The sequence below is a fragment of the Leptodactylus fuscus genome, chromosome 8, assembly GCF_031893055.1.
Source record: "Leptodactylus fuscus isolate aLepFus1 chromosome 8, aLepFus1.hap2, whole genome shotgun sequence".
Classification (NCBI taxonomy): domain Eukaryota; kingdom Metazoa; phylum Chordata; class Amphibia; order Anura; family Leptodactylidae; genus Leptodactylus; species Leptodactylus fuscus.
The window spans coordinates 35323071-35346427 of record NC_134272.1 but is presented as its reverse complement, the minus strand read 5'-3'; the positions used below and the strand labels follow the sequence as shown (position 1 = coordinate 35346427).

At 40.8% G+C, this 23357-nt stretch overlaps 1 protein-coding gene across 1 annotated transcript in view; it reads left to right on the top strand.

Moving 5' to 3' along the window:
* Positions 1-23357, top strand: part of PLEKHM3 (pleckstrin homology domain containing M3) — a 144805-nt gene that overhangs the window by 103668 nt on the left and 17780 nt on the right. The window contains exon 7 of the mRNA XM_075284290.1: positions 18128-18285. Coding sequence (XP_075140391.1) covers positions 18128-18285 — 158 coding nt within the window. The remainder of the gene's footprint in view (positions 1-18127; positions 18286-23357) is intronic.

The following is a 23357-nucleotide window of genomic DNA, read 5'->3' as shown; positions in this document are numbered from 1 at the left end:
GCAGCTACAAAAAGTAGTCTGATGGCTAGTATAATGGATCATATCTACTTTGCTCATGTATCTTATAGAAAGAAGCCAAGACACAAGTGTAAATTTAGTTTTAAGTACATGTTGTTTTATACAAGGATCTCATGCCCACTAAAAAATTAACAAATTTAAGGCTAAGGACTTTGGATAACACTGCTAAAAAATGCTAAGGCCCCATGTAGCGACCGCAGTGAAAAAGCACTGCGGGAAAATAATGGAAATGTATTGTAGTTTTTCCTGCATTGCTATTCACAGAAAGTGCATAGAGGTTTCCACTGTGGACTATCTGCTTGATTTATTCCCATAGGGAAAATGCCAGCATTTCCGTAGGTATAACTGACATGCTGCGATTTCCAAAACTGCAACGGTTTCAGAAATCGCAGCATTTTCGCTGCGCTTATTTTTCTGCAATGTGTGGACAGAATTTGCTAGAATTCCTTCAATTTTGAAGGGACTGTAAAGTTCCACGTGGGGCTCGGCCTTACATATATAAGGAAAATACTTACAAATCCGCAGCTTTTCCACAGCTTTTGTTCTCTACAATACAAGCATGAGATTAAACAAATTCTCATTCTCTTTACTGGTACTGTAATACATAATGTTTCTTTTCTTTACGTTTCCGCAGAAGCCAGAAATGTTGCGTTTCCACTGCATGGGGCCTTAGTATTAGAGCTATCCCAAACATATCTCATATAGTCATTCCAAAATGCAGAGGAGATAGCGCTCCTATACTTTCAGAAACAAGCCATCCATAACGGGACATCTAGAAATCTGAACTTCTACACTTAGTGAGAACTTTTGTTGTGGACCCTAACGTGCAGATCATGGCCATCTTTGCCGGAATGATAAAATTGGTATAGCTGTTTGAACTGTTACCATTGTGCAGGGGAAATCTTGGACAAAAGAGCTGCAGATGTGGACACGTTGTGTAGCATAGTTGCCCTTTAACCAACAAAGCTGTTTATCAACAGGTGATGCTGTTTCGTTGCTCTTGTACTTCATTTGCCGATTAGAAGTTCCCAGCAGGACTCTAGATTCCCAGCAAGACCGCTTGGCCCTACAAAAATGGGACAGCAGCGCTGTGCTCACACACGCTGCATCAGGGACTTGACCTAGGTTCACAGAGGAGGCCAAGCCAAAGATGCTTTGGCAGTCTCTCCCAGCCCCCAGTTCTACCTCCCATTCCTTATTTCCTATTGTTCGCCGTCCTTAGCAGGCATGATAACTAATTAGACGCTTTCAGATTTAACAAGCAGAAAGACAAAGCGTGACAGCTTCTATATACTGCCCCGCCAGTGATGATTGTATTACACTCACCAAGCCATTTCTGGCTTCACAATTCTCCCTGTGTAATGGGCTGTAATACAGCATTGAAGCTAGCATTAAAACAGCACTAAATTATCGTTAGCTGCTTGATCCCTGGCAAATGTTGCAAACTTAATTATTGAGACAGAAAGCGATAAAATTGTCATTGAATGTATATTAACAACCTCTCTTCGTCAACATTTTGTTTTGTCCAACCCAGAAAACCCTTCATCTGTATAGCTTGACCCTTAGTTTGCTTGTTAGTGGCCTGCTAGGAGACCACTGACCAGATGCCTCTGTTAGCATGGTACAGCAACTGCAACTTGGGTCAGCTCTGTATGATCACAATATTGTGTGACATCATTGTGTGACTACCATTATATTCATATTTACATATGTAAAGCAATGAAGTGCAATGAAATATGGAAATTATTACAATAGTAAAAGCCTATGCAAAAAGAGAAAGACATGGCCTGCACATCCCAGTCTTATACATTGATCTAGTGCTACTCAGCAAATTCTACAATACTGAACATGAGGTTCTTAATATACATATTGATCAAGGTGTATAAGCCCACTAGCCACTTCACGGCAACCTCTGTATAGTGGGTCCCTACTCTACTGGGTGCGGCGCCGCACAGCGACCACCACAACCGCAACACGGCGCCCACAGGGCGAGCGACCCAGCGGTCCACCAACAGAGCTGCCACCAGACCAAGCCCCAAGGCTCTGGGTCGCACTGCCCCTTGGGCACAGCACCGCACCATGTTTTGCCTTGGTACCAGCACTCCCCCCATTTTGCCCAGGTGTTTTTAATTAGCAGGAGACTACAAAAAGGGACCCACCTACTAGCTCTCAGTCCTCTGACTGGGGCAATATGGTAAGGTGAATTTTTGAGATCTGTCTGTTCACATGGTGCAGTGCTGCATGATGTCTGCTGCTTCCGTGGTGCTGTGCCCATGGGGCGGCGCGACCCAAAGCCTGGGGGCTTGGTCTGGTGGCAGGCGTGTTGCCGGACCGCTGGGTTGCTCGCCCTGTGGGCGGTTGTGGTTGGCGCTGTGCGGCGCCGCACCCAGTAGAGTAGGGACCCACTATAAAGAGGTCGCTGTGAACTGGCTAGTGGGTTTATTCACCTTGATCAATATGTATACTAAAAACCTCATGTTCAGTATTGTAGAATTTGATGAGAAGCACTAGATCAATATATAAGACTGGGATGTGCCGGCCATGTCTTTCTCTTATTGCAAGACTATGTCTTACCCTTGACCAAAATGTATTAGGCTAGGTTCACATCTGTGTCAGAGTCTCCGTAAGAAACTTTTCAGTACAAAAACGGCTTAAACCTGACAGAAACCCAGCAGACCCCCTTTATAGTCTATGGCAGTGGTTCTTAGCCGGGGTTCGATCGAACCCTAGGCCCTATGCACGGTTCATTTTGTGTACCAGTAAAAAAACATATACCTATGTCTTGAATTTGGAAAAAAAAATCATATTTGATTTATCACTAAAGAAGGGTTCGGTGAATGTGCATATGAAACTGGCGAGCTCGGTACCTCAAACAAGGTTAAGAACCACTGGTCTATGGGGTCTGCAGGTAACCAGTATTGTAGCGGATGTGCTTTCCGTCGTTCGGGTCCCTCAGTGGATGCTGTGCTGTTGAAGAAAAAGCTATATATTTTTTTTTCTGCTGTGTTTTTCATTGAGTCTTTGCTACGTTTTTCTTTCCGTATTAAAAATACAGGGAAAGCGCTTGCAATTCGGCAGCTGAAATCCCAGCTTTTCTACTTTGTTTTTTCTGCAATGTGTGGATGAAATAACCAAAATCTCATTCTCTTTGAAAACACAGTCAAACATCGACTTGGTCGTGTGTTTACAGCCTTAAGAATATTGCTATTTCAAGAGAAAAAATAAGGCGACAGAGAAAGGGGAGATGTACGCAGCAAAATGAATTCCGCATCAAGTTCCAGTCCAAAAACTCACATGTGAACCCTACCTAAGTGGTTCAGTCAATAGCAACTATATCATCCAAGCAGTTAGATTGGGGAGTAGGGGGTCTTCAGGATCTCCCCATGAAGTGATTGTGGGGTTCACATTAGTTGCCTGGGGCTGACAATGACCCTCAGGCCAGGAATTGACAGAAATCTATTGGGCCTAGTAAAACACCACTGAGGACACAATACATTTCAGAACAGATGTGGGGATCTGCAGGTCAAAAGTGAGATCCACTCTGGATTAATAGCAGTGTATATGTAAATAATTGGTACTGGTTCCTGTAGATTTCTGATTTCCAGTAGTCTTAACACACAAACACTGTGAAACATGAGATCCCGCTACTTGTGAGTCCAGGAGAAAGGTTGGCGTTACATAAAGTATGTGTTCTAACCATCCCTGCAAAATGCTCTAGAAACCCTAAACCACATTGTTTATTGCTCTTATTGGCCCATAGCCCACATTTTAGAAATCTCTGCACTCCCCTCACTTTTCGGTTTACCATAACTACCATGCTGGCAAATTACTGCTTAGGCTCAGCTTGGCCCTGTCGGTGGTATATTTTTAGGAGTTCTGGTTTATTCATTGATTTCCAGCAGTAAAGTTTATTGTAGTGATTTTTTTCTTATTTGTGATGACATTGTTTGTTTCCTGTGTATCAAGGTCTTCGAAACCTCCTTACTAATGAAGCATAGGTTTTTTATTTGCCTCCCTCAATGTAACAATCTTGTCAAACTTTTTTTTTTTTTTTTGTGGATCTCTAAAATAGCAACTATAGCCTGTTATGGGCCCCTACCGTACCGCTTTATGTCCCCTTACACAAAGGCACATAGCAGGTTCTTCCTAAATGTTCATAGAGAGTCCATGAGAAAAAAAAACAAAAAAACATGTCTGATTTATTAGAAGCACCTGCCAGGTGAACCCCCCAAACTTTCTTATACTGAGGCTTCAGCACTCCCCAATTTTTTTCTACTTTTTTTTTTTGCTGCAGTAAAGATATCATATGGATAATCCACTTGAAAATATTCATGAGAAAAACAAAGTACACCCGTTTTGAATTATATGCTTTTTTTCAGGTCACAATGCAAAAAACACATCTGCTCCCTAAAATTGGGTGAATAACACCTCAGATAAAGATCAACAATTTACACTGTTACAATGTCATTGTATATTTAACAAAACCTAGGCCCAAATGTAGAAACAGTGGCTGAAAAATTAAGTACACGCTTTCTGCTTCCATAGGGATTAAGAGGGCAAGTAGCAGATGCTACTAATCAAATGTCCTTCATTAATCGTTGATCAGAAAATGTGACTGAACATCTCTATAAGAACAAAAGTTTTGTCAGTATACTGGTCTGGAGCATCCTGATGAGTTAAAACAATGCTATGGAGGAAAGGTATCAGCAATGATCTAAGAAAAGTAAGTTGCTGCCCATCAATGTGGGAAGCGGTATAAATCCATTTGTAAACAATTCAAAGTCATTTTACAGTGATAAAGTTTATTCACAAGTGGAAAATATTCAAAACTAGTGGACAATATTACCCAGAAATAGATGTCCAAGAAAATGTACCCCAAAATCAGTCCATGCTCAGAAAAATTACCATCTGTGTGGGTAATCCATTCGGAGGATTCCGCATAGGGACCCCTCCCCCCCCCAAACGGACTACCGAACCCATTGGTAAGCGGTGTGCAGTGAAAGCACATGGACCCCATAGACTATAATGGGGTCCGTGTGCTTTCCGCACGGAACATGCGGACAGAAAAGTACTTCACAATCTATGTTCCTGTCGGCATGTTCTGTGTGGAAACCATGCGGAAAGCACACAGACCCCATTATAGTCTATGGGGTCGGTGTACTTCCACTGCACACCGCTTGCCAATGCGTTTGGTAGTCAGGATTACCCACGCAGATGTGAACGAGGCCTTAGAGTCTACAGGTCTCAGCATGTTAAATGTTCATGACAGTTAAATTAGAAAACAAGTATAGTTTGGAGGGATTACCTGGAGAAAGCTTCTTCTTTCTAAAAAAAGAATATGGTTCCATGGCTTAAAGGGGTTTTACGGACAAAAAATTGTTTTTGAAAAAAGGTCTGTTAGTGCTATTAATGGGTTTAATAAGTGCATCCAAATACTTTTTAGAAGTGTTTTGAGTGATTTCTGGGTTTCTGTGGCATCTTCTGTGTTTGTTTATCTGGTGTAGTTTTTGTTCTTTCATCCTACAACTACCATGATGCATTGCTCTTCACTCACACTACCTTTCACTCCCTCTCTCACTTCTCAAACCCCATCCCTACTTCCCTAGCTAGCTTGCCCAATACTAGCCCTTCCTAACTAACTCACTAACTAACTGAGACCATCCCCTCCCACCTCATCATACTTACCTGTCTTGCCGTCCGGATCTTCTGGGCACGTCTTTCTGTGGGGCTGTTCTTCCTCTGTCAACGCCTGCACAAAAGAGCCAGAGTGTTGTAAAGAAGAGTGGGCCAAAATTCCTCCAGAACAATGTAAGATACTGATAAAGTCTTATAGAAAATGCTTGAAGTTATTGCTGCTAAAGGTGGTTCTCCAAGCTTTGACTTCATGGGGTGTACTTACTTTTTCACACATTACTTTGGGTTGTATTTTTTCAGATAAATAATGAATGTGTCGTGCGTTGTTGTTCGTCTGAGGTTGTATTAACCTAATAGTAAAGCATACCCAATCTATTAAAATACCGGTAGCTTATTTTACCGCCTTTCTGTGAAATCCTGCACTGAAATCCATTTTTGTTCTGCTACATTTATCAAGATGTTCTGTTACAACAGAAGAGCAGGAGAATACAGACCAAGTGCTGTCATACAAGATAAGAACTGTGAGATGACTTCTAATATTCTCACTAAATTATAATAGGGGGTTTTATTATCTTTTCTAAAATCATATAGGAACACTGCAGAATCTTTTTATTGATACGAAGCTTCATGTCAGCAGATGACTAAATGACAAAGAACATATTATATAATAGTTGAGGACTGTATTATAAGGTTCTGCAGCAGTTGGGAGTCAGAAATGTATAGTACAAACCCCAGCTGCTGCAGAACTACTTGTACTATAGGAACAGAAAACAGAAACTCTAAGAGGGTTGGATCCATCCGGTGACAGACACAAATGGATCATGACGGACTCTATTGACTACAATAAGGCTTATCAGGTACGCATTATAATATCATTTTTCTGGAAGAAAAAGTCTTGCATGTAGGACTTATCCATCCATGATCCATGGATATAAACATAACCTCACTGACTGACATGAACTCTTCATGAAGATTCCCCTTTGAATAGAAGTTTTTGTCTGCAGAACACCTTCACACTGCTACCCAAACATGAATGGAAGAGATAACACAGCCACTCGGGTAATTTCATTTTTCTCATTTAAGGGTGAACAGTAATAAAACAAGATTACATAAAAGATGAGTGCATTAAAAATAAGCACAAACGTCTTTACAGGCTGGAGCTGAAATTCTGAAATCCAGATGGCACTCAGCAGCTGAGCAGCCCCACGTTCTAACAAATGTATGAAGCATATGCTCAAAATTGCATAAAAATGTAAGTTATAATAATGGTAGAACATAACCAAAATATACGTACCGTACTTATAGGTTGAACACAAGGAGGGACTGCCGATGTGCCTGATATAAAGTTGTCTGGCTGCTAAAACATATCTGGAAAAGGCTCAGAATGGCGAAAAATAAAACGACAACTCAAACTCGACTCCAAGCCTTTAGCTGTTATTGGCCTGAAAACCCATTAAATTAACCAAGGCACCTGACTAATTGATTTATCTTCTTTACCAAGACAAGAACAACTCTTTCTTCCTTCTATCTCCAAATCATATAGGCCAAATGCTGACCAAATATTGGTCCAGGAGTTGGGCAACTCATGGAGAAGGCTGGGGAATGTGAAATATAAAAAAAATCATACTCATCTGCCCCAGGTCCTTGGAATTTGCCACCACTGTCCATTCCATCATTATCTTTATGGCACAGGATATCACTTGTTTTGGGCAGCCGGCATCTCCTCTTCTTGAGGTTTGCTGGACATCCAAGCCTGCGTAATAGAGCCAGAGTGCCGGCATGCACAGTAGCTGACCCGAAGCCCAGATTGTTTAGTTATCTGTTGTATAAATAATGGCAAAAAAAATGGGAACTTTCCTCCAGTTATAATAAATGTCAGGCCAAGGTGTCCCCGAGGCACAAACTTTTGTAGAACGCAGTGAGCAAGGCACAGAGTGGGGTATGTATTGTGTCTTTGGTCCAAGACAGTACCATAGATGTGGCAACACTGGCGTAGAGTGTTTGATCATCCTCCCTCCCCCCCCCCCCCATTGTAGCTAAAATCTCAGATCTGTACGGCTCAAGTTGTGTTTTACATTCTCAACATGTTACCATTCACTAGTCACAAGCAGAGGACTTTATACAGCAAATCAGCTCCCCATTTTATCAGACTGGACCCCCTTACTGACATCTTGGAAAAAGCTCTGCATAAAGGAGGGCAGTACAAAGAAATCTTCAACACTACACTGTGGTCAGTAAGGGTTCACTTGTGAAGTTGTGTTTAGCGACCGTACCACATAAAAGTAATGACAAAACCTTTAAGGGCCTATATATTGATTTGTTTTGATGACTATCTGTAGAGTGTTGTAGGGGCTTAGCATCTCCTATATGCTGCTAGCCAAGCAAGGTAGTGCAGGTGTGCATAGACTTTGATACATTCTGTAGTTTGTGACGCTCCCACTTATGTTGGTTTCCAACTATTGTGAAGCTTGGGAACCACAGAGAAGCTGGCACCTGAATGACAGTACAAAGGATGAAAGGGACGGCATGATTAGCATGTGTCTATACAGTCTATTGATCTCTTCCTCTGATGTAAATGTTTTCAGAGCAATTAATAGATGTTTACATGAATGGGAAACATTTTACACACATCGCCACATTGAAGAACTGGTTATCCCGCTTGCTTAGATGTCGGTGAAGTGGGTTTTGACACAAGCCTAGAGCTTGTACTTGAGCACTTCTGCTAATTTATGTGTGGTTGTCCCAGGTTAACAATAAAATAACTGTATTGATGCCGCCATGTATGTTATCGCCAGAGGCTACAACATTGCTGGAAATGATAGTGTGTTTTGACATGTTCTAAATTGACACTAGACCATTGACACAGCTCTAAGAAAAGGTATAGGAAAGTTATTGTCATCGCTATACAGTGTAATGGCTCAACAAATTCATTGCTAGAAAAAATCTGTAAAAGTTACCAATTATAAAAATAAATTACAGTTTGTTGTCATCGTTTTTGTTGTATATTTACATCATAGTTTTATTATGCCTGCCTCACAAGTTAGGCCGGGTTCACATCTGCGTTCGGGCTTCCGTTCGAGGGGTCCGCTTGGGAATATTCCGAATGGAGACCTAATTCGTTTAAATAACCAGTTACCTTAGGAAACACACGGACCCCATAGACTATAATGGGGTCCATGTGGTTTCCGATCAGTTTCTGCATGAAAAATGCAGAGAGAAAAGTGCTGCTTGCAGACTTGAGATGTGAACGCAGATGTGAACCGAGCCTTACTGTTGTGAATTGTGTGCCCTTTCACAGAACATACTACTAATATGTACTGACTCATAGTCACTAAGTTGTGACATAAGCCGATGCAAACTAACGCTTGGTTCATAATAGCATTCAGGTTTCCACTCTTAGGGTCCACTTGGGATCCCAGAAAACAGAAACCGTATCTACTTAAAAAACTGTTACTATAGAAGCCTGCGGACTCCATAGGCTATAATGGGGTCCGTTGGGTTTCTACACGATTTCCTCCTATTTTACACTGAAATCGGCAGAGAGAAAAGTCCTGCAAGCAAAATGAGGGATGTTGTCCCCAAACACTAGTGTGAACCTAGCGTAAGGGGAAATTTTAAGAAGAATTTGAGGCAGTTTTGTACTATCCCTTTGTACGTTATTAGCTTCAGCGACAATGTAATCGGTGTGAACATCAGAATTTGCCTCAAAATCGGCTCAAAATTCCCCTACGTGAACGTACCTTTTGAACTTATTCACATGACAGTGAAAAAAGGCCATATGACAACCATTTTATTTTCTAACAGCCATCAGTTTTTAAAACAGCAAATAAGCAAAGCAAATAAGCAAAGCAGCAAATAAGTTACTGTTTTGACTATAGAAAGTTAGTCCATTTTTATATGGGTGATTTACGACTGAATTAAATCTGTTAAAAACAGATCACAGCAGGTTGAGTTAAAAGAAAACCATTGAAATACCGTATATATTCGAGTATAAGCCGACCCAAATATAAGCCGAGACCCCTAATTTTACTACAAAAAAACTGGGAAAACTTACTGACTCGAGTATAAGCCGAGGGGGGGGGGGAGGAGGAGGAATGCAGCAGCTACTGGAAAATTTCATGGTCGGAGTTTTGGGTGCAGTAAGTGCTGGGGAAGGGGAGGGGGTGTTTTGGTTGTCTGTTTGCCCCTTCCCTGAGCTTGAGGACTGAGTTTTTTTCCCCCTACTTGGAATTCACCCTGGCTGAATATAGGGTATCTGCAGTGCTCCTATTAACCCCTGCAGATCCCCCATATTCAGTAGACCGGGCACTTTCAGACACAGGGATACCTAATGTGTTTGTGTTTCACCGTAATTTTCTAATTTTAGTTGTATTCTAGGGAAAGGAGGGATTTAGAACTTTTATTTATTCTATTTTTTTATTATATATTTTTAAAGCTTTTTTTCACCATTTTATGGGAGATCCTATACATTACTATTGCTGCTGGTCATAGGACCGGGGGGGGGGTCCCAAAAAAAAAAAAAAAAAAAAAAATTATTTTTTTTCCCGCTTGACTCGAGTATAAGCCAAGGGGGGCTTTTTTTGCACAAAAACTGTGCTGAAAAACTCAGCTTATACTCCAGTATATACGGTACATCAATTTAAAAAAAACAAAAAAACTGTTTAGCCGCGGAGACCAGGAGACGCTCACTGGCACTCATGGGCGGACACTTTGCAAACCCATTGAAATGAATGGGTTTGAAATGGGACTGCCGATTTAAATCTCCTATCCAGTTTCTAAGCGAGCACAGAAAAAAAAAACGGACGGTAATAACGGATAGTAATAATGGATGAGTGTCCGCTATACTATCTGTCTGTTATTACTGTCCTTTTTTTTTCCATTGGCCATAGACCTCATTGTTAAACAATAATGGATACTTGACGTCCGTGATAAGTCGGTTATTTTGAATGGACAAAAAAGTCGTGCACCCTGCGTTGTTATGTCCGCAAAAGAAAAAAAATGGACATATGATGGATTTGGTGTAAACGGACACTTAAATGACAACAGATAAAATCTCATTGAATTCTATGGGATTTTTAACGGATTGATGAGGTTCTGTTAGTGTCCGTTGTTAAAATCTTGTAACTGACACTAGCCGCGGACAATACTATATACAGTGTGTGTATGTATGTATATATATATATATATATATATATATATATATATATACAGTCCTATGAAAAAGTTTGGGCACCCCTATTAATCTTAATCATTTTTAGTTCTAAATATTTTGGTATTTGCAACAGCCATTTCAGTTTGATATATCTAATAACTGATGGACACAGTAATATTTCAGGATTGAAATGAGGTTTATTGTACTAACAGAAAATGCGCAATATGCATTAAACCAAAATTTGACCGGTGCAAAAGTATGGGCACCTCAACAGAAAAGTGACATTAATATTTAGTACATCCTCCTTTTGCAAAGATAACAGCCTCTAGTCGCTTCCTGTAGCTTTTAATCAGTTCCTGGATCCTGGATAAAGGTATTTTGGACAAACAATTCAAGTTCAGTTAAGTTAGATGGTCGCCGAGCATGGACAGCCCGCTTCAAATCATCCCACAGATGTTCAATGATATTCAGATCTGGGGACTGGGATGGCCATTCCAGAACATTGTAATTGTTCCTCTGCATGAATGCCTGAGTCGATTTGGAGCGGTGTTTTGGATCATTGTCTTGCTGAAATATCCATCCCCGGCGTAACTTCAACTTCGTCACTGATTCTTGAACATTATTCTCAAGAATCTGCTGATACTGAGTGGAATCCATGCTACCCTCAACTTTAACAAGATTCCCGATGCCGGCATTGGCCACACAGCCCCAAAGCATGATGGAACCTCCACCAAATTTTACAGTGGGTAGCATGTGTTTTTCTTGGAATGCTGTTTCTTTTTGGACGCCATGCATAACGCCTTTTTTTATAACCAAACAACTCAATTTTTGTTTCCAAAATGAAGCTGCCTTGTCCAAATGTGCTTTTTCATACCTCAGGCAACTCTATTTGTGGCGTACGTGCAGAAACGGCTTCTTTCTCATCACTCTCCCATACAGCTTCTATTTGTGCAAAGTGCGCTGTATAGTTGACCGATGCACAGTGACACCATCTGCAGCAAGATGATGCTGCAGCTCTTTGGAGGTGGTCTGTGGATTGTCCTTGACTGTTCTCACCATTCTTCTTCTCTGCCTTTCTGATATTTTTCTTGGCCTGCCACTTCTGGTCTTAACAAGAACTGTCCCTGTGGTCTTCCATTTCCTTACTATGTTCCTCACAGTGGAAACTGACAGGTTAAATCTCTGAGACAACGTTTTGTATCCTTCCCCTGAACAACTATGTTGAACAATCTTTGTTTTCAGATCATTTGAGAGCGGGCTGTCCATGTTCGGCGACCATCAAACTTAACTGAACTTGAATTGTTTTGTAGAAAGAAATGGTCCAAAATACCTTCATCCAGGATCCAGGAACTGATTAAAAGCTACAGGAAGCCACTAGAGGCTGTTATCTTTGCAAAAGGAGGATGTACTAAATATTAATGTCACTTTTCTGTTGAGGTGCCCATATTTTTGCACCGGTCAAATTTTGGTTTAATGCATATTGCACATTTTCTGTTAGTACAATAAACCTCATTTCAATCCTGAAATATTACTGTGTCCATCAGTTATTAGATATATCAAACTGAAATGGCTGTTGCAAACACCAAAATATTTAGAACTAAAAATGATTAAGATTAATAGGGGTGCCCAAACTTTTTCATAGGACTGTATATATATATATATATACACACATTTATAATTTCCCTCGTTTCTCTAAAATAAATAAATAACATTAATAATAACATTCATAAAATTTCCATTACTAGTTAATATGCCATGGAAGGCCTAGTGTAAAACTGGGAAGAACGTTTCATTTAACACATGAAGCACAGCAACGTACACAGACGATTTCGATCACAGTTGACCTGTGCTGAAGTGAACTGCTGACCTTTAGGTCATAGGCCGTGTCATCGTATGAGTCTTCTAGTCTGCTCACGCTGGGATTACTTTCTTAAAGTAATGATAATAGATTTGTGTGTGCACAACATCTAAAGAAAACGAAGCAAGAAACCCAGAAAAGCGGGTTAATTGTTGCTTAATTAATTGCAATAGAACCGTTAAACCGTGTGTTCTTTGGGAATATTTTGAGTATTTCCACCTCATTTGTTTGATGTGCTTTTCATGAAGTCTGTTTGCCAGTCATTCATTGGGCAAACGGTTAAATTCAGCCGAGATCTTAAGCTTTATCCTGGGAATACTTGAAGATGTCATTATATTTGACAGCGGGTATGGTTATGTAACCTGTCAATGTAAATTGGCGCAGGTTGTTTCAGCACATGTAGCACCTGTTTTCTGCTGACATCACCTGCACGACGGCAATGGGAAAGTTTAAATGAGTTATTAACAGCTCGCCTCAACTTGTAAGATATGTGATTCATAGGGTAAGATGTTAGGGATTTGCTTATGATGACATCTCCTTAATGAACAATTAGTCTGGCTCCAAAATTACTGGCCCATGAAAATAAGAGCAGTCACATTGCCACAGTCTAGCTTAGTTTGTTTCTCTATTAGTCTTAGTGTAAGATTTAGTAAGACACACGTTTCATATGACAGTCTTAATCTCAAGTTCACTGGAATAAGATGTGTTGACATGCCTCTTAATAATTTCAGAGCTTCTTGTCTGTGTACCACAAAATGAAGCTTACGGCAGCTACGTGCTATGTCTTAATATCTTTTAAATCTTATAAGTCACAGGAACCCCTGCCTCTCCTTGTCCTCTATTTCATCATATATTTTTTTTTAATTTGCAATTTTGTATAACAGAAAAACTGGTACAAAACGCCCTTGTTAAATTTCCTTCTTTGACATTTTGTAGGGTGCTGCTTGTATCTTTTATTATTTTGGATTCCAATTGTAAGGGCTCGTTCACACGGGGCAAGAGGGGGCGGATTTTGGCGCTGAATCCTCCTCAAAATCTGCCCCCTCACAAAAGAGGTCTATGCACACCACTAGCGTTCTTTTTTCCACTAGCAGTTTGTTCCCTTTCTTCAGGCGGATTCCGCGTCTGATTCAGCCACGGCGTCCGCCTTGTGACAGCCGCCTTCGGACTAGGCCCATTCATTTGAGCCTACTCCGGAGCGGAAAGCCGCAACTGTTGAAAGCCGCGACAGTCGTAGCAGACGCATTTTGGGCCTATTCTGTCACGGCTTCCCCCAGCGTCCCTAGTCCCATGTGAACAGGGCCTTAGAGCACAATTAATTCCATTCATAATACAAAAACTAATGAGAAAACTGTAGTAGTTTGGTGAAGGTTGGGTCTAGATAGAGGCACACAGAGCATTGTTGTTGAGATTTGGCAGTTAGTGATTCAGTTTGGTTAGGGCCAGGTTGTGTCCATACATATTGTGAGTTGAATGAGAAGTGGGAGGACAATTCGAGGTGAACATGTTGGTCTAAGAGTTTTAAGGCAAAGGGGAGTAAAGCGATCAGGCAAAACTTGGACGGAGAACCCAGATCGAAGGGTGGCTTCTTAAGGATAGGTGTGATAGCTGTATATATAAAGGCAAAGGGGAAGGTTCTAGTTTTTAGTGATGGGTTGAAGAGTTTGGTATAGAGCCGGGATAGGTACAGCAATAGGATTGGGGAGTAGGTGGGATGGGATTGAGTCAAGTGTGTGAGTAATGAGGTGGGATTTGGAGAACAGAGAGGAAAGCTTTTCACCAGTAACTGTGGAAGAGGTGGTTATGTGGGAAAGGCATTTGGTTTTTGAACAGGGAGGATGTTGGAACTGTAGGTTAAATGGGATCTCTGAAGGTCTTGTTTTTGAATTGTAAAAAATCATGTACACAACCGTGTGAATTATCTGCGTGCTCGCCATATTGTTCATGTTTAGCACACTGACCCATTCATTTCTATAGTCCCACACACTTTCATGGTCCTGTGTATTGAGCTGTGAGTGAAACTCAGGCTAGGTCCTATTCCTGTCCATTTTGCAGCCTGTACTCCCTGACCTCAGTGAATGAGGCCCTGGAGATATGGGCGGCACACGGATGTGCCATTTAATTACAGCCCGGCTGCACACACATAACCATGTACATGTTGCCTTAAGCAGAGTCTTCAGCTGAGATGTGATGTGAGATTCCGTCACCAGAATTCAGCATATTAACCGAGCCCTGCAAATAGATGGTGTTTTCCCCTTATGAGTCTGTGCTTCTGTTGCTGAGATATCGCTCAGATATAAGAAAAAAAGCGGTTTTAACCAATAAGGGCATTGCTATTGCTCCAAAAGGATCAGCATCAGTGCCCTTGTTGCTCCAAAGCACTGATTTTGCATATTGACAAAAAAAAAGCAATATCTCAGCAGTGAGTGACACCAATTTATTAAGATAAACCTAACCTTTCTATCTGTGGGTTGGGTTCTGGTGACAGACTCCCTTTAATGTCATGTGTCAGTGGGGATGTTGAAGTCACCCAATACACTGGAGGGGATGTCAGTGTACAATGGTCAGTAAAGTCATTGGCAAGGCCTGGCTGTCAGTAGATGAAGGTGACTTGAAGGTGTGAGGGAGTTTAGACTTCGTTTTAATAGAAAACAGGCTGTAAAAATCCACCTAACAACCTTGAGCTGAGATATTACCAGGGAAATCCTTACACATTTGTATTGCCAGTGTGTACAGATGTAGTATTGGCCAAAGGTGGGAATGGTCATTTCAAAATGGCTGCATCTCCGGTTCTATACCACATATGAAAAACTTGTGGGATGATATGAAAGGTGAGCATTGCAGGGGAGTAAGAGATTCTTGCAGTGTATGTTAGATTTATGCCGTGTTATGGGATCCCCATATGCTGGGTAGTTTTCCCCAACATATATGAGACTAAATAGACAATTAAATAGATACACCACGTATGATGATTTACACGTAAGGAAATCTCAAATCGGGACAACCTGTCTATGATATGTGCTTTCCCCTTTCAGTATGTTACAACATTGGGGGCAGCGGAGACAAGGAAAAGTTCTGTTCTCGGGAGTATGTAAATGCTGTTGTGTCACCCAATACAGTCGGCCAATGTGTCTTACGTGATGGACAGATTGTAAGGTGCCTCTAGGCTCCTGAAATATTGGACCCAATATCTGAAAGCTGGGCAGGATAGGATTACCAGGGACTTTCAGGGACTTCTGGTTAGCCCTTGTGTAAAATAGGCCAATGGCTACAAATGGGTTTTTGCAAAAAGGTAGAAATTATATTCCAAGGGAATACGATTCCCTGTGGTCCTGGTCCTTGTCCTGCGTGTGAAGTTTGAGTAAAATCTTGTGGTATCCTCTTGACGTAACATGATTTTATTTTTCCTGTATTGTCATACGCTGTAATATGCGATACCTCTGGAATTTTATCATTGATCCCTACCCTTCATGGTAAGGAACAATATATGACGTTTTCTTCTGGGATCATTATATTCCAAGTACGTTACATTACATTATGAGCTTTTCAGTGTATTCTTTTGCAATGTATTATCTATCTTACAGCTTGTATATGTGTCTATGCTCTAGTTTTGCCTATATGATGTATTTTTACACATGTACATATGTATTGACACATTCATTCTATGTCACCTTGGTAGAACACTTGAGCCTTGTTCTGTTATTATACTGTTCCTTTTCATTGTAGTGTCTGAAGAAGGTCTGTGTTGTTAGAGACTGAAATGTTACACATGACTACCATGTTTGCATTGCTTTTCCTCTAGTAATAAAATGTTTGTAATAAACCCGCTTGAATGCCGGGTCTGTATGGATTATTGATGACCGGGTGGAGTCCCACTTGAGCGCTGTAACCACCGTGGAGTGACACAGTGAAAAACAACATCACCCAAAAAATTTAAAAAAAAATAAAAATAAATTGTATATGAAAACATAAAAATGTGACAACACATTGACTCTTAGGTCAAGGCCCCATATAGCAAGCTACAGCCAAAAAGCGTTGTGGAAAAGACCGTGGCAGAAACGGATCACATTTTTTCAGCAGTATTTTTCAAAGAAAGTTCGCAGAATATTCCTATATGGATTTTTTGCTTTTATTATAGCCGTATGGAAAATGCCAATGTTTCCATAGGTATAATTGTCATGTAAGTGATGGGTTGGGATTAGCCAGGTACTGTAAAACAGCATTTTTTGCTGCAACGTATCTCCACGTTTTCACAGCGTGGGGCCATGCCCTAAAACTGTTTAGTCTAACTTTGCACTGTCTTCTGTTAAGACAGTATTACTAATGTGTCTTATGTGATGGGCAGATTGTAAGGTGCCTCTAGGCTCCTGAAATGTAAATCCTGTAGTGATTGTGAAAGTTGATATAGAATAATATTAGTTCCGACATTTGGTTCCAAAAGTGCAAACATTTTGGGAAGGGGGTATCAAAACTGGCATTTGCAAGCTGCTCATAATCAATTCCTGGCTGGCATGAAAAGTGCCTGAATTAAGAGGTTTGCCAGAAATGAAATCTTCACCTGTTAGAGACTGGCATGAATTTTTGTTATATCTCATGCCATAGTAAATAACATAACATAGTATAGTAAACAACAGGGCACATCTTAAAGGGGTATTACAAACGGGCTTGTTCAGCAGCCTGCATGCTGTGTGCTCTGTTCACTTCCTGGTTTTCTCTGTACATTAGTGGGCGGGGTTTTACTTGCAGTCAGTAATGAGGGATGGTTGTACATAAATTACCACAGTATCACTGGAAGATGCACAATATGAAGCTGATGTTGCATAGCTGAATTTGATTGCAATAAACTCGGTTTTAGGTCTGTGTTTACATACAGAGGACCCCCTATCTCAGCCATTATTAGCAAAATTCATTTAACCGACTGATAACTGGAAGAGCAGGAGATAAACAGCTCAGAAATACAAGCTGCTCCGAGCACTGAGCTCCCCTTCCCTCCTGAGAGCAGGGAGCTATGTCAATTGTCCTGGGTGGAGAGATAAGATCATCCCCAGGTCCATGATTATGGAGACACAGTGTAAACAATGAAGTGAATAAATTAAGATAGCGGCCAACCAAAGCAGTTTTGATAAAGCAATGTATTTAGGAAAAGTCTTAAATCCACATAAACTAGCAGTATAGATGGGATCCTTGAGATGGGACAGCCCCTTTAAATGTACCATGTACCAATAATGTACCTTTTACACTAGTCTACTCCAGTTTTCTGATGTGGATAGGAGATGTATAAGGGGTCTTTTACTAACCTATCTCTAACTATAGCTTCCATAACACGATAATCCACCTATCAGATGTCAGTGTTTGTGATAGATTAACTGTTTAATACTAGTTTACGGTTCCTTATTATAAGTATTTCTATATGCTCCATTTGATGAGAATGTTGTCTAAATGTACTTGTCTTTTATCTTGTGTAGGTAGTTGAAGGCAAGTTGGCTCCTTTTCTAACAAAAGTGATCAAGTTTGCTACGTCACATGTCTACAGCTGCAGCCTTTGTAGCCAGAAGGGCTTCATCTGTGAGATCTGTAACAATGGAGAAATCCTGTATCCCTTTGAGGAGAATTCCACAAGCAGGTACTATGCACTTTTATTCATAAGGTCACCACAATCTAAAGAGTAAAATATCACATTGTCAATGACTGTATTCCAGCATATACTTAGAGAGATTCTTTACTTTTGTCATTGACATAATAACTCTTTCACCTGTTATACCTGCTACGATGTGATGGCAATCCTGCCTGTCGGAGCCTCGCTGCTCCTGAGAATGAAGAGTCAGTCGCTCGGAGTTAGCTTTCCATCCACCCTACTGTGCAGGGAAGGGCAGCAAAGCCTCATTCACTTGATATAATAGTCAATGGGATGCAGTGGCATATTAGTCCTGTAGATTCTTTATTCTCCATATCAGTGGGAGGCGCAGAGATTGACTGTCACCTATGGTAAAGTGATAACATATCTTAGCATATCCTGATTTTCTTAGCACCACCAGAAACTCAGATATACTGTAGCTTTTCCTGCACATGGCGGCTGTGTCAGACATACCGTATATACTCGAGTATAAGCCGAGTTTTTCAGCACATTTTTTGTGCTTGAGTCAAGCGCAGGGGGGATATTATTATATACACTCCAGACACTGTATTGTTTGCACGATGTCGGTTGCACTCACATTCTACTGCCATTGTTCCAGGGAGAGAAGGCTGTCCAGTCAGAAGGTCCACGGAGAGTGCAGCGGGATGCTGTCCTCACTGTCCGGCTCCTGCGGCAGCTCCAGGCTGGTGTTAGTTCAGGTGCAGCTGCTCCTCACTCTCTGCCTGCAGCTGCCTCCGGTCCGGACCCGCGGGGAGCGCCATCTTCCTGTGGACCCCGCCAGCATCGTCACTAACTGCGCAGAGAGTCCACAGTTTCGGCGTCGAGTCCACAGGAAGATGGCACTCCCCGCGGGTCCGGTCCTTGTTAAGAGGGAGGGGTGATTTGGGGAAGATATTGTATTTACATTTAGCCGATAGGCCATACCACCTGCTCAGAGTCCTCTACTTTTCCAGAGCCTGACTCCGACTCCTTCATAAACAGCTGGCCGGCAGAAGCAGTAAAGATCCTCTAATTCATGGATCAACAAGCTTCGGGCCTACCCAGGCTACACTACCAGCATGCACACTTGCTTGGCTGTTCACGAAACTACTACAGAAGTGACTGGAGCATGCTGGGAGTTGTAGTGTAACAACAGCTGGAGGCCCGGAGGTTTCTGATTCCTCTTCTATTTCATTTAAAAGCCAGGAATTGAATTCCTATTAAAGTAAATCTGCAACAAAATATGTATCTAATTCATTATACAATATTAAAAAATGTATAATGTAATGAAGCACATGCAGGATGATCTGCATTTCCATAAAAAGATAGATATATCTGACTTGCTTCATCCATTTGTACTTGCAATTCTTATGTTGCAATATTATTGTTCTAAGAGGTATTTTGAACCTGACAGACCCCCTTAAACCCCTTCCCCTGTTTATTGTCATGTTCAGCATATAGTTCACAGTCAGCGGCGTAATAGTAAGGGGCTCTCATGCTGCAGACACAGAAGCCAAGCATTCTCACCTGAAATACCCTGTGTCTTTAAGGGGTTAAATAAGCGGTTTCATCTCCCCCCCCCATGTCACATCTTAACTTGGGGTGGCCTCTACCTTCAATCGCATTGTATTGCCATCTGTTTATCTGTATGATCAGAACTGAAAGAGTTAACGCTCTGTATCATTTTCTTAACCAGGAATAACTTCCCCCGAGTAATAGAATTCACTGGAATATGAACATTGCTTTTAGACTAAGCCGTACCCATCTGTTCTACCTTATGATTACAAATGTCAGACTGTAATGTAAACATGATATACAACTGCTCCATAAAAAGAATGATCGAAAGGTTGCACATTCACAGCTGAGCATCTGTTATTGTTCCAGGCACATATAATAATTGTAAATGGAAGATTACTATACCTCCAGCTCTCACTTTATCCAAACACTTCTGTGGAGTATATAACAAGTACAGCAGTGTATTCAGCATGGTGAATGTAACAGGAATTGTATATATCTGTAGACATCATCTTACCAGCAGCAAACTGCCATGTCCACAACTATTAGAACCCAATCCTGGAAAAGCTTAGAGGGATTGGCCGTTTTCAGTCCAACTGAGAGACAAGTGTTATTGTTTGTACAACTGTTTATTAGATGGACAACCCCTTTAACTCATTTTCAGAAATGTATAATGTATCTAGTACTATTATTATAAATGTTGTACTAACCTCTGGATAAAGCAGGTATAGTAGCCTGCATACCTGACATAAACATGATTTGTAACTAAATTAATATTGCATTTTTATTGTATACTAATATATTATAAATGTGTCATTTTATTTGTTCGTAGATTGGGATAGATCACTGGCAGCATTTTCTGTAGAAGGAGTTTTCCCACTAATAACAAGTATTCCCTATCCAGAGTACACAGAATTAATATCAAATCACTAGAGTCCTGGTCATGAAAACAGGTGTCCCAAGTTCCCCATGACTGTTCACACCTCTCCATTCACTTCTATGGGAATGATGGAAAAGCTGCGCTTGCCAAACCTTCCAGCCTCATAAATGTGAAAGGAACTGTGGTCACATACATGCACTATTGCTTTATTTATGTGAGGCCCTTAAAGACCCCCTTCTCATGATCACTGCAGGGTCCCGGGGTTGGACCCCTAGCAATCAGGCACCTCCCATTGGTTGTGGATACATTTTATTATTATTATTGCGTAGATATTTTACTTAAGGCTTTAAAGGAACACTAAACACAGGAGTAAAATAAAATATCCCCGCACTTCTTGCAATAAGGAATAAGGCTTTGTATGTTAATGGGGCTGGTGGATTACTTTCTTTCCTAACATTATGGGAGTTATAAATATATACAAAGATTAGAATATGATAGGGCTAAAATAGTAGTATCTTCCAGGATTAAGAAGGAGTGCATAGGTCAGGACTTGGGACCCAAAGAGTTAAACACTGTGGTCCCAGGCACCACCTATATTGGAGGAAAGAAAATAGGAGTATAAGACATACAGTGCTCTGCAGAAAATGTGAAGTGCACCAGGATCTATGAGAGTCGCCAGGATTCATCCACTGAGGTTGACACATGGCAATGGTAGTACATTGTAGAAGAAGGACTAGTGTAAGGCAACAGAAAACATCCTACTAGATTACTTGAAGGATTTGTACTTGACAAATCTTTGCTGATCTTAAATACAAAGTTTCTTGTTTAGATCCTGAAGAAAAACACTGAGCTAAGACATTGTTCACCTCTGAATTCTCAGTTCTGTTTACTTGTTCGATCAGAAGAAACTATCTCCAGTGCCAGATCTGAGTGACTGACACAAATGGTACTTGTCAGGTTTCATCATGGAGGCCATCATTTTACCAGACAAGCTAGCCCTACATTCTGCACTGTTTTTTCCTTTTAGAGTCTGCAGTGGAAGCTCATGAACGTGTCTGCAAAAAACAGATCTTTTTCACACATATCAATGTCTGTGTTGTGTCCATATGTGCTCTATAGGTCCATTTTTGCCATTTTCCCAGTGTCACTTAGCAATGGATCAGAAAAATGGTCAGCACTATTTCAGGCTGCTTACCCTTCATCAGTACTCTTTATTCATGAGGGGTAAGCACCTTGAACCAGCTGCATCCATTCATTGACGTTAGTCATTCTTATGGCCCTAAGCAGACATGATGTTATCTTGAAAAATGTTGCCCTTGGTCATCAATAAAATAGGATTAATGTCATTGCTTCATCGGGCTTTTCGGCTTGTTCCCAGATGCGCCCAGTTGTAGGAAATTGTTAGGATTCAGTTTTCCATGTGGTGCTTGCCCTGCCAGACAGATCAATATGTCTTTTTGGGAAATGTATTAAGATTTATCAACAATAATAATAATTAATAATAATATTTTTTGCTCCAGCGGTGGGGACATGGGAATTATTCTATTATTCCAAATCGTTTCAATGACAGAAGGAAAATGTAGTTGGAATGAATTGTTTATTGAGAATTCCCATCCTAGAAGTGATAAGAGTTCTTGGAACAGGTAAATAGAGAAGTTCATTCAACTTCTGAAATATTCTCTACACTCATGAACTGTCTTAGAGGGCATGTGCCATTTACTTCCTTCTTGGAGCCGGTTATACAATTGGTCTTTGTTTGATAATACATGTGATTACTTAATGTTACTTCCCTATGCTGGCAAACACGTTGATCTGTCTGACTTCAGTCCGGTCTCAATAATAGTTATTTTTTTCCATTATGGAAACTGAGGCATTTGTAATATACATAAAAGCGAACCTTTGTTCTACAGACTCTTAGTTATCATTATTGCATTGAATCGCTCAGGCACAGAGTAATTATTAGGTGCCGGGGGACAGAAGATTAAACTCTCTGGGCAACCATTGGTAAGATTGTACAGTCTTATTTCTGGAATAGATACTGATATTGATGTCACAATAACCAGAACCGTAAAGCTCAAAACTAATGACCATACAAATATATGTTCTGGACAGGATGATGTAGACCTTTTGTTGCTGATCGTCTGCATAAACTGAATGATAGAAACAGATATTCACCGATGGGACATATCTATGGTAAAAGACCAAGCCGGAGATCACAGGGATGAGAATGACTGTTTCTGATTTTAACTAATGGCAATATCATGCAAAATAACATATTTTCCAGGCCAGCTATGAGTAATAATACACAGTACAGCATTGTACAGTTACAGAGAGAGTCCACTGACCACAGGATCTGGAATAGGAATGGTCATGGCACTTCTTGCTTAGGTTATGTCAGACAAAGAAAATCTTTTCCGAAGTGTCCAGTGCACTAATCACATAATGGGGTTTTCCAGGATGGAAAAAGGGTCTTTATTCGTAAACAGTGTCCTTATTGCCCAATGGTTGAGTCTAATTTTGCCCCATCCCCATTTACAACACTGACAGCTGCAAACAGAAGCAGACAGGACCCATGGACATGCACCCATGTACTAAGCCTAGGACAGTGATTGTTTATAGATTTCTTTTTTATCTGTATATTAAGGTTTTGACATCATCCATAAAGAAATGAGGGGATTATAATCTC